The sequence below is a fragment of the Sprattus sprattus genome, assembly GCF_963457725.1.
Source record: "Sprattus sprattus genome assembly, chromosome: 2".
Lineage (NCBI taxonomy): Eukaryota > Metazoa > Chordata > Actinopteri > Clupeiformes > Clupeidae > Sprattus > Sprattus sprattus.
In genome coordinates, this window is record NC_137921.1 from 44,493,330 (window position 1) to 44,506,241 (window position 12,912).

General features: G+C 50.3%; 1 protein-coding gene across 1 annotated transcript in view; it reads right to left on the reverse strand.

The window, feature by feature from the left end:
* Nucleotides 1-4,481: 4,481 nt before the first annotated feature.
* Nucleotides 4,482-12,912, reverse strand: part of cacna1ea (calcium channel, voltage-dependent, R type, alpha 1E subunit a) — a gene marked incomplete at both ends in the record, with an annotated part of 123,522 nt that continues 115,091 nt past the window's right edge. The window contains 3 exons of the mRNA XM_080832872.1: nt 4,482-5,051; nt 5,156-5,337; nt 5,540-5,681. Coding sequence (XP_080688998.1) covers nt 4,482-5,051; nt 5,156-5,337; nt 5,540-5,681 — 894 coding nt within the window. The remainder of the gene's footprint in view (nt 5,052-5,155; nt 5,338-5,539; nt 5,682-12,912) is intronic.

The following is a 12,912-nucleotide window of genomic DNA, read 5'->3' on the forward strand; positions in this document are numbered from 1 at the left end:
ACACAAACAATCATGCACCCCGAGGTGCAGTGAGAGGCTGCAGGTAATTGAAACAGGTTTCTCCCTGAATGGAACTCTTGGCTCTGAACAGCATGGAGATCAAAAGCTTTCGGAACACCATGTTAGTTTGGAACCCTTCCTGACAGCATGTGGCGTCAGGGCTGATTCTTCACTTCGATAGAGAACATGCAGGAACACAGTGCACATGAGAGAAGCCCTCAGGATGTCAAGCGACAAACAGCAATGAGGGACAGTGCATGGTGTCACTGGTGACGACTAAGACACGTTTATTGGAGGCAGTTTTGGTATTACAATATGCATTCAATTGAGCCCTGAGTCGTGATTGCTATCATGTTTCCCTGTAAAATGTCCTCTCTTCTAATGACGATTTCAATGTCAGCTGTTCACAATGCACTCGATGTATCCTGAGGAAAGACTACAGGTTCCATCAGGACATCTCTCATGCTGGGCGAAAATGATGGCAAATCAGGAGAAATCATTTAAAATCAGTGCAACACAAATTCCCAATAAAGATAAAATTAAGCTTTTACCTTTTGGTAGGGACGATACATGTCTGTCTTCTGCGTTTTGTCGTTGCGGTGGTTGGTGAGAGCAGTGATGATGTTCCCCAATATCACGGGCATTCTGACAGAGAACAACTCTGAAGCTGGACATAAGGAGAACCCATACCCCAAAAGTGGCCCAAAGTGTCTCCTCATCCATGATGCAGGTCTTTCTGGTCATGTCAGATGACCCTGCCTTCTGTCGGATCTGGACCTACAGTGCTCCTCTCCACTGTCAACTATACTACCTCTCTCTGTACTCAGTTTAGGTCTTGGGCATGAGTGCAAAGCAAAATCCAGATGTTCCATTTCTTTGGAGATGCTTTGGCAAATACAATGTAGCCCATGATCTTTGAATTAGCTTCGTTTCACTGTGCATGATGATTTATGGCTAAAAACAAAACCTATGCCATGAAATACAGTGAAAACTAGAAGCCTATTTGTTCAACAAAATCTGACAAAGAAAATAATGTCAGCAAGCTGGTTAGTCACATTTTTATTAAAGAGTTTTTCTGTTATAATTTTGCAGTGGTTCTTTTTGACAGATAAGCGAACAAGTTTCCATTCACATAACAAAGTGAAATAAATGTAAGATAGGTATCTATATGGAAATATAAACAGTTCAATAAATAAGACATTTCCCCCATTGTATTTATATATACTACATGTGTAAAAACCAGTACGTTTTTTTTTTTTTTTTTTTATACCAGAGATTCAGGTGCAACATCAACCTTTTAAATTTCATATGGTTCACAGAACAGCGACCCACACAGGCCAGAGACAGGTACCACATACGGCCTATTCACATTTCATAAAACATGGCAAAGGAACAAATTACAACACAATACATGGAATACAAATTATTTTCTCGTTTTTTTGTTGTTGTTGTTGTTGTTTTTGAATGGGAAAATAAAAGTTTTTCAATGTTTCTGAAAAAACTGGATCTAGATACTTCAAATGCTGAAGGTCAGGTTGAAAACCAAAAAAAGTTTGAGTTTTGATTTGTACAACAAAAGTTATGGTAATCATCATCAATGATATTATAGAACCCAAACACTGCCACACCTTCCATTACAATATGTTGAATGCAATCAAACAAGACGACTGACTCACAGTCAAAGTCATGTGTAGCCTATGATACACTGCCATCTCTGCTACATGTGGTGAAAAACCACTTACCCACACTGCAATGCATGGTTCAGTTGTTTCACAAATTAGACCTGGCATATCATTGGCCATACTAAATCCAGCAGTCTCACAGGCCCTTCTTCTTTGTCCACAGCCACATAAACACTTCATCAGGGTCAACAGCATACATTCACATTCTCATGAATGGCTACATTGTTTGGACACAGGACACAAGATGAGTCCAACCCCGCGTTTATCGATTTTTGTCAGTAGTGCTCTGAGTAAACCAGTGTTGCTGAGTAAAAGTGTAATGAGAGTATTTATGAAATACCTAGTACATGCAGATGAGTGATTACTATGATGACATGTCAGAAATTCAGAGAAAATAGGCATGATTGTGTTTTTGTGTGAAAGGACAGACTATTGGGTCAGCCATAAAAAAAGGAAAAGGAACATATTGTGACATGGCTTTTCTATTTACACTTGGCTAAAAACTAAACATGGCTTTTGAGACATTTATTTTTTGAGAATCCGGCATATTGAGATGTTTACATATGTTACAAGAGCCTGCTTGCTCTTCAGTGAGGCTCTAGCATTATGAGGGACATGCTCAATCTAGTGAAATTATATGTACTACTGACATGGGTCAGGATGCTTTCTAAACCTCTCCACTCAAGGCTACAAAGTACACTGGACCCATACTTCAACCTGCGGACTGCTTTCAGTTTGTGTTTAAAGGGTTGTTTCAGGTTATCATCTTTTCTTTCATCTCACAGGTTTGTGAAGTTGCCCAGAAGTCTCTGCCATCCAACAGCATCCTTTGCTCTGTGTCACATACTGAGAGATATTAAAACGTGACTGCAACAGTCGTGACAACGGGGAGGAATATGGACCAAAATCACCAAACCAGTGTTTCTCAACTGGTCAGAATCAGAAAACAGGTCACTGTGAGTGTGTGTGTGTTTCTTCAGAACTGAAATGATACAATATATGAACAGTAGCTTTTACTTTGAAATGGACAAATCTGAGTCTTTGCGGTTCTAATGCCTCAAACACAAAGGGAAAATGGAGCTCTCAGAAAATGACAGAGAAAGTTCTGTGTGAGCTGCAGATGCATAGTCTACTGTATGAGAGTCTGAAGTGTGTGTGTGTCTGTGTGTGTGTGTTTGGGCAGATGCATAGCATACTGTAAGAGAGTCCGAAGTGTCAGCTGGAGTAGTGCTGTAATTAGAGAGCTTTTATTTACTAGCTCTACAGGGATGTCACTGGTGGGCTAGTTGAAGGTAAAATGTTTAGCTAATCTCTGTAGTCATGCTAGATTTTGCATTTTCTTGAAATTTGCAGTTAGAATGTGACTGAGATTAGCTATTTTATACGCAGTTTTGTGTGTGGGTAAGAAATGTATGTTTGTATAACAACCTAATTTGATGAAAAATATATTGTGAAGTTTGAATCATTAAGCTAGGCAAAAGGTGAAGCAAATATTCTCCACGGTGTGGTAAAAACAAATCCTGTCAGACTTAGACTAATGTGCTGTGAATGCAGGGATAAAATAAGGTCCTATGTTTATTTTATGGTTTGAATTCTACAAAATTTGGCTACCACCTTGATGACCATGGGAAATTGTGGGTCCCAAGGCCAGACCAGTTGAGAACCACTGACCTAAACAACATCCATCACTTAAAAACACTCATTATTCCATTCTTCTAGGCTTGCAGAAGCTTTCCAAAGCTTTGTAGGAGACTCAGCTTAGTTCCAGAAGCCATTTTGAAAAGAGCTGATACTTCTGAAAAGCTTTCAAACAATGGAAAAGTTTGGGATTTAGCCACCATGTTTTCTACGATACCCTTCTATGTCATGTCTACTCACAGTATACTCAAAGTTCCTCTACCGACAAACGTTTCACAAAGTGACCTACTGCTGCTACGAAAGACCAGGTCCTACCGGTGTACAACCAGAAAATAATGCATTCATTTCAACAGATTAGCTACAAACTGAAACAAGAATCATGAATGCTACCGAGCTCTAAGCACTCATATCAACATAATGACTCCTGGGCCTCAGCTCGTGTTTATGGATGTGATTAGCCTAGTGACTTTGTAATAGTGGGCTGGCTAGGAGTTCTCCCTCATCCTCACCTGAAAGAGTTAAAAAGCCTGAGAAGGATCACTGCAAAAGTGACGCCGGATCTCGATACAAGTGAAGCGGCGCGAACAAAGCATTCGGGCTGCCAATTTTGATGTGTCAGCGGCCAAAGAGCAGCCAGGGAGATCAATGGGTTCACATACCACATTCTCTCTCATGGAGTTAAAAGAGGAAATATGATGTCCTACCCTGGCACTGGCAAAGGGAACAATGTCTGGATTACATTCCTCATACCTGTCAGCTCCATATGCTTCAGCTTGATGGAGACCAAATGCTGCTGGAGAGAGCCCAAAGAACACAGCTGTATAGCAAATAAACTACATTGAGAAGGATGGAATTTTTGGGGAAATTTAGCTTCATTTCAACATAGTGATCTCTGATCAGCAAGACTGAAGCCTGTGGCCGTCTATGTTTTTGTTTGCAATTTTGGCAAGTAGAGCTCAGTCCCGCACACACACACACAGAACATGTTCAAACACACTGTTGACGTCGAGCTACCTATGACCCGAGCTTCTACCTCTTGCATCTCCTCTTTTCTATCCAATTCTGTGTTTCCCTTTTTCTTCCTCTCTTCTCTTTTTAGGGTTAGCCAATCCCTCCATCCTCCTGGGCAAACATACATACACTCCGCCCTTCCCAGCAGTCCTAGCAGCGGTCGTCCTCATCGGTGTCACTCAGCAGGTCACAGGCAGCGCTGGAGGAGGCCTGGCCGAGGCGCTTGCGGAAGTGGCCGTTGGGCATCTGCCAAGAGTGGCGCAGCTGTGGGGCCGAGCTGATAGCGTTGGCACGGCCCAGGCTGGTGGCAATGGCCGCCTCGAAGGTGAGAGTCTCCTCCGGGCCTGCTGCCTCCAGGCTGTGGAGCTCCTCGTGGAGCGCCAGGTATGGCTCTGAGATGTATCGCTGGGGAGACGAGTGCAGGGCCCCTGCACTCAGCGACGCAAGACCAGGGGCTGGAGAGGGGCCCAAGGTCGGGCCCAAGGTCGGCCCCAAGGTCGGGCCGAGCCCCACACCCAGCCTCGGCTCCTCTGCCTCAGCATCTGTCTGAGTCCTGGGGTGCACCTCTGTGGAGGCCGGAGGGGGCAGTGGCGCTCGGCACACCAGGGGGGAGTAAGAGATGTGCGGCCGGGGCCGGGAGGGGGTCTGAGGCAGCTGCCGGCGACTGCGGGGGGTACTGTTCTCCGAGGTGGACAGGTTGGAGCTTGCTGAATTGATCCCCTGGTGAAGACCAAGAGACAGGAAGACTAGAATGGTCAACCAGAACACTAAGCAAACACAAACACTTTTGTCAGGAAGATCACAGGCTTCATTCATTAGCCAACCTGTTTTAGCGGAGAGCGTGCCCGTCCTTCACTGGGCGAGCGGGACTGCTTGCGCTCCTGTGATGGGTGCTGGCTACGCTCCTCAGAGTTACAGCGGGACACGTCAGGGGAGAGGAGGTGGCGCCGTTCCTTGGAACGTCCCCTCTCCTTGTCCAACTGATCTTTGAGGTTAGACCTGACACCTGTACAAACATGGTTAATTTGGAGAGACGAGAAGTAGCAAGGCCAATAAGAGACTATCAGTCATGTGGTGACTTTAACTGAATTAGATGAACAACACAACGTAACTCAACGCAACATAACATAAGCTGATATACGTACCACAACACAATACAACACAATTTAAGCTTTGAGTCAAAGGGAAAGAGTGAAGAAGGGCCTCACCTCTGAAGCTGCGTTGGCGTGGCCTGTGCAGCTGGTCAGGGCTGATCCTCTCCAGGGAGTACTCCTCCTGCCACAGGTCGTTCACACACTGGTCACCGATGGTGGAGAAGGAGCGCTTCATGAGAGTGCTCTCAGTAGGCACCTGGCACACACACACACACACACAAACCCAAGCATTTATAGACATGCGCATAAATATATTATGCGTGCGCGTTAACACGTAGTACATATATCCATAAACACAGTGCAGAGAAAGGCCCATGCAGACAAAGAGAAACACGAGACAAATGCCAAAAAACACATACACATCAAGAAATACACCAAGGGATACACCAAGAAAGACAAATTACATTTCACATACACATACATGACAAGCAAACACGTACACAAAAAAAAACACATTGACAGAACAGCAACGAGTCTCTTGTTTTATCTGGTTTTCCAAACAGGATTTTCCAAAGAATTCTCCAAGATTAAGGTACTAGTAAAAACACTGCACGTCGCTCAACTTAGTAACATGGTCCTTTTTTAAACACATTTGATTCCTATGACCTTCCCATAACCAAGCTGTCTACTGACTGTCCATTGTGGCATTTGGGAGCAAACATGGGACAGCTCAGAGCGAGAGCAAGCACTACAACAGTTCTTCATTGGGAACCAGCATGTCCTTCATGCTGTCTTTCGACACACCCAATGAAACAACATGTCAAACCACTCTCACTCTCTCTCTCTCTCTCTCTCTCTCTCTCTCTCCTTCTGTCTGTCTCTCCTCACAAAGAGACGGTACACCTCTGCAGAGACGGCCCCATCCACACAGCAACAAAAAAGGGAAAAGCACATCCACATGTAGCCACTGTAGGATCGGTATGAGCACTGGCCAGCCAACCAGCTTGCCCCATAGAGGCCTGCGCTGCCGTGGAGAGAACTTGTAGCCTCTGTACCTGTGGTTCTATAGCCAGCCGCGGCATTGAGGAGGCCCGGATAGACCCAGCCCGGCCAGGCATCATGAGCGTCGAGCCCTGCCTGTTAGTGGGGCAAAGGATGGGATTAAAGTCTTTGCTCTCCGGCACCTATGCAGTCAGAGAAGAGAAGAGAAGAGAAGAGAGAGAGAGAGGGAGGAGAGGAGAGGAGAGAAGAGAGAGAGACACAGCAGATTTCCAATGGGTGAAAGACGGAAAAAGAGGCAGGGCAGAGTAGTGAAGTTTGCAGCAGTAGTGACACTCTTGGTCACCAACAGAGGGCGATGTTCTCAGGGATTGTGTTCTTTCCTCATGAGATGGAGCCTGAACCGCTGCTTGTTCCATTTGGTCAATTGATAACAGGGGTCACCAACAGCACCATCTGGGACTGTCCTGTCCTGTTCACAGGTAGAGCTTTGTGTGGGTACTTAATCAGGGTTTAGGGCGAGGCGAAGAGGGGTCACGGGACAGCAGCGGATGAGAGGTAAAGAGGAGCAGGAGGTGTGGAACGCCAGAAGCGGAAAATAAATACCACGAGTAGAATCACGGGCAGAAACAGAAGGCCAAAGCTTGGAATGAAGCCGGAGATAACTCTGGGAAAACTCAGGGGGTTGAGGTGGGATGTCACACCGAGAAGGGGGAAATATAAACAAAAAGAATACACCAAATGAAAACACTCTAAAACCCACTTCTGCCTCAGATCATCTGCACTCTCAACCCAGGCAATCCCAACAGCCCTTTCATTCTAAAGAGGACCCATACTGTCCTGTCAATCAACTCAAATCCTTGATCAAAGCATGGAATATGAAACGGGTCCTTTGCAATTACCATAACATGGTACAGGTACAAAAACACCTACAAAGTCAATAGGTTTGAGTGCCACTCTATAGAAAAGGAATGAAGGTTAAATGGTGAAAAGCAAACAGAGCTCCCGTTGATCACAAAGACAGGCCCATCTCACAGCTGCCTCATTGAAAAAAATAAACAACTCAGGAAGACACAAACGAGAGAAGTCTGTGTTTCCACAACACCGGTATGCCAGAAATAGCCATTTAAAAAAAATAAGTGAAAATAAATCGATGGTTAAGTATATAACCACGGTTCTATGAGTTCCGGATGACAGCACATGGATGTTATCACACGGTACGTGCAGGTCGAGACTTAATAACAACAAAGTCAACCGCGACCTGGGTGACGTCACCCGGTGACCCCGTGACAGGGGTTAAAACACCGGTGGACCCAGGAAACTATCTCTTGGCAAGTCTTCTCGCATAGACTCCCGAGTGACTGCCAGCTCTGGCGGTCATCCGGAACTCATAGAACCGTGGTTATATACATAACCATCGTTCTATATCGTTCCTACTGACCGCCAGAGGCGGTGCTTACAGCACATGGATGACCAATACCAACAAAGTCACGAGGAGTGCCTACCCGTACCCAGTGTTGCTGGGACGGGCCAGGAACCACCGCCAGCGGGAAAGGATTATGAGGGACAACATTAATCCTGTAACCGCGTGAACGTGCAGCTGGACGCCCAGGAGGCAGCGCTGCAAATGTCAGAGAGGGGTACGCCCCTCAGCGAAGCCCAGGAGGCCGCCATACCACGAGTGGAGTGCGCCCGGGCATCCCGAGGAACCGTATGGCATGCCGTATGGCCTCCACTATCCACTTGGACAGTCTCTGCCTAGAGAGTGCCAGGCCCCTCCTCGGTCCGGTGTGGCACAGGAACAGGGCATCACTCGGCGGAAGCCCTCAGTACGAGACACGTACATCCTTAGGGCACGAACAGGGCATAAAGGTTCTGACCTCTCCCCCTGATCTGCTGCAACGCAGACAGGCGGAGAGGCTGATTAACAAAGCCGGAAGAGAGGGTCTTCGGCAGGAAAGAGGGGTTAGGCCACAGAGTGACCCCACTGTCGCCGGGGTGCCACTGCAGGCATACCTCACTAACCGACAGCGCTTGCAATTCCCCAACGCGCTTGGCAGATGTAATAGCCAGAAGGAACGCCGTCTTCATGGAGAGCCCTGCAACATCTGCTGTCAGCAAGGGCTCAAATGGCGCACCGCAGAGAGCCTGCAGCACCAAAGGCAGATCCCACGTGGGCACCCGGGCGCCCCGGAGGAAGCGAGCCACCAAAGGAAGGGATCCCACAGTACGCCCGTCAACCCTGGCATGATGTGCAGAGATGGCATCAGCGTACACCTTGATGGTGGAAGGTGCCAGACCCTTATCAACAGTGACTGGGGGAACCGCAGAATGGTAGGCAGGGGGCAGCGTGTAGGCTCCACGCCCAGTGCCAGGCACCAATCGGAGAATAGCCTCCACCGGTTGGCGTAGAGGGCATTGGTGGAGGGCGCCCTCGAGCTGGCAATCGTGTTGACCACCGCCGGCTCACAAAGCCCTAGTAAGGGGTCTGGCCCCTCAAGGGCCAAACCCAGAGCTGCATCCGGGCCGGATCCGGGTGCCAGATCTGGCCCCCCAGCTGAGATAGAAGATCCTGCCTCATCGGCAGGCACCAGGGGTCTCCGTCCAAAGCTGTAGCAGCTGAGGAAACCACACTATCCCCGGCCATCGAGGAGCCACCAGCAGGAGCGAATGACGGTCCACCATAACTCTGTGGAGAGTCTGCACTAACAGTGGTAGCGGGGGAAACGCATAAAGCCGTCGCCGCGGCCACGCCTGTGCCGGTGCGTCCTGGCCCAGGGGACTGGGGCCGTGGAGACTGAACCACAAGGGGCAGTGTGTCGATTGCTGGCAAGCAAAGAGCCCTGCCCTGCCAAAGCGGTCCCAGATGGCGAGGACCACCGCTGGGTTGAGCCGCCACTCCCCGGGATCGGGGCCCCGCCGGGACAGCAGATCACTGCACTGTTGGCGGCCCCTGGCAAATACGCGGCCCAGAGGCTCAGGAGACGACGATGGGCCCACTGCAGCAGACGCTGGGCCACCCTCAAGTACTGGAGGGACTTGGTGCCACCCTGGTGGTTGATTTAGTGCACCACCTTGCAATTGTCGGACCTCACCAAAACGTGTCTGCCGGCCAGGCCCGCGAGGAAGCGTTGCGGGCCGAGAAAGACAGCCTGCAGCTCCAACACATTGATGTGCTGCCGCAGCTGCAGAGGATTCCAGCGGCCTCTGGCCGTCCGGCACTGCCAGACCGCACCCCATCCTTCCAGGGAGGCGTCCGTGGTGACGACCTCCCGCCGGGAAGGGACGGCAGCCAGAGGGACACCCTGCAGGAGGTAAGCCCTCTGCCTCCAAGGACGGAGGAGCTTGTCGCAGGTGTAGGAGACCTTGACCAGCCTGTGCCCGTGCAAGACAGGGTGGAGGCGGAGGTCGTTCAGCCACCTCTGGAGCGGGCGCAGTTCCAGCAGCCCTAGCGGAACCAGAGAAGAGGCAGCGGTCTGCATGCCGAGGAGGCGTTGGAAAGACCTGAGGGAGAGTGACTTGCCACACCTGAAGCGTCCGAGCAGCCGGTGGATGCCGGCGATCCTGGCCGGAGAGACAGTAGTCCTCAACGACCTTGAGTCCAGGTGGATACCGAGAAACAGAGACTCCTGGCTTGGAACCAACAAACTCTTCTTCAGGTTGACCCTGAGCCAATGCTATGCCAAGGGCAGGACACGAACTGGTATGCCTGCCCCTCGAAGGCAACCGCAGGAACTGCCTGTGGTGTGGTGCAATCGGGACGTGAAAGTAAGCATCCTTCAGGTCGATCGCGGCGAACCAGTCGTCCGCTCGTATGCTGTGCAAAACATCCACAGTGCGGAGCATGTGAAACCGTAGGATCTTCAGATGGCAGTTCAAAGCCCTCAGATTCAGTATAGGGCGGATACCGCCGTCTTTCTTTGGGACAAGAAAATAGTTGGAGTAAAAACCCCCTTAGCCGTTGGCTAACCAAATTTGGCGGCGGGCAAGGGTCAAGAAGGACATGAGCCTTCCCAGTTCTCGCGCTGAATAGGCGAAGGCCTGGAGCGCAGCCTCGCAGAGCTCCTGAGAGCCCATGGCCGTCCCCTGAGATGTTTGGGCGAGGGCCAGCAATAGGTGGGACGTGGAGTTGTTAAGGCGTCCCACCCGCGCCGCCGTGTCATAGCTCCGGACAAGCAGATCATCTGTTATGCGGCACTGAGCGCAGGGGCACCTAGCGTCCGGGCGCAGAGCCTCGTTGGGGGACAGGACCAATGCCGCCATAGACGGCTCGACGTTGGGCATCTGCCGGAGGCCATACGCAGGGCATCCTGCATGTCCGCCAGAGCCCTGCACTCGCTGGGGAGGTGCGAAAAACGCCTGGGGTCCGTCCAGCATCTCTGAAGCTCTTGGATGTAGGGGGCCGAGGGCGGCACGGCCAACGCGGAGGGTTGCGTGGAGCCTCTAAAGAAGGCGCTCTGCTGAGGCTGGCCCGCCGGGGTCGAGTCCAACCCTAGGCGGCTAGTGCGGTCTTCAAAGCGGGCTGAATGGTGGAGCGCCCACGCTCCGCCACTGAGCCATGGCTGGTGGCCCGGGAGCCAGTCTGGGAGGCAGAGTCAGTGGCCCCAGACCCATCATAGTCCAGGCTCTCCGAAGCCAGGATGGACACCTCGTCCAGATTGGGAGGCGGTGGCGTGCGCGCGGGCTGCTGGTCAGCCGCAGGGGTACCACCGTCCGCCGGAGGTGGAAGGCGAGCCAACAGGGCCTTCATCTCCTCCAAGTCAGCAGACATTCTGCGGACCTTCGCCGCCAAAGGGACCGAGCGCGACTCATGCGCCTTGAAGGCGGGGCGTGAGGCCACCCCATGGCGCCTGCTGGCACTGTCGCTGCAGTAGACACGGCTCCCTGCCCCGCCGGGTCAGGGAAGCTTCCTGTGGCGCAGCCACCAGCGCAAGCCTGGCAGTCCGTGCATCCATGATGAGGCACATGCAGTCAGCGCAGGCCAGGTCGGTCAAGCCCTGCTGTAAGTGGCCGAGACCCAGACAGGAGGGGCACTCGCGATGCCCGTCTTCCATCTCGAGATTCACCCGGCAGCTCATGCAGCAGTGAAGATACTTCATGTCAGCCAGTCAGGCGAAGGCACCGGACAGGACAAGCTGACGAGAGAGGACAGGGGCGAGAGCACCCCAACAGTATTTCTTGTATTAATATAAAAAGACAACCAAAGCCACAAGGCACCCAGGGGCGAGAGCACCACCACAGTATTTTTTTTTTTTTAACTATGCGAGGATTTCCATCTCGCTTAACAAGTAGTTTTAATTATTAGCTATAAGGCGAGAAACACCTGTAGCCTTCTGATAGCGTGACACAAAGCCGACAGGGGCAAGTAGGCTAGAACGCCGCTTGCATCTTCAAAACACCAACGGTACAAAAACAAACTATGCGAGGGTTTCCATCTCGCTTAACAAGTGGTTTTAATTATCAGTTGTGAGGCGAGAACACCTATACTGACTGCCGTACCTCATCGTGACAGACAATAGTAGGGAACTGTTATGCGAGGAACTGCGAGGGTTTCCATCTCGTGCAACAAGTGGGCTTAATTATCAGTTGTAAGGCGAGAAACACCTATAGTCTGCTGATACCCATGCCTCTTTACTCATTAGGCTCCTGCAGTATAGGCTACCGCGTGAGCACGATAAACGGCATACTAGGCTGTATTAGCGTAACTCGCTTAACAAGTGGGTTCAACTATCGGTTCGTAAACGAGAAACACACTTCCGATAGGCCACTGCCTCAAACCATTACCCGAGCGTGACTACTACACACGGTAAAACAAATAGAGGAGGCAACTCACCTTTTTTCCGGATTATCCGTTTTCCCGGATTATCCGCGAGTGGGTTTTTTAATACCAGTTTTAAGGCTAGGAACACCTGTACTGTAGCCCACTGCAAATGTTGATTTTTGATGCTAATCGTAGTCTTAAGAGGGCGAGAATTCGCAGCTCTACCCGAAGGTTGCAAGACTCCCAACGATTAGCATGATTACACTCACCTGTGGAGTGCACAAAATAACAATACAGGGCATCTCATGCACTGTAATGAAGAGCTAGACGGCAGCAGAACACAGGGGCGAGCACACCCCGATAGTCAGCGGTAGCACAGCTAAGGTAAACTAAGTTAATAAGAAGGGCAGCCCACAGGCAAACCAAGAAGGCTACAAACAAGGTAGCTACAAGGCAACAAAAGGGGCGCCGGGCGCCACTAAATATCGCTAATAAATCAAACAGCGGCGAGAAACACCGCTAAAAACAAGCTGGTAAGAAAACAACCTTACCTCCAATTCAACGCCAAGGCAGCCTCCCTCGGCGAGAGACACACCACTTCGGAGGGCCAGCAGCCAGCCCCAACGAGCGAGAGCACTCTTTAAAGGCGGGGCAACGGCGAAATAAACAGTGCAAATAATATAATCCAGATGACCAAAACGCAGTCTCTTGGGGGCTGAAATCACGG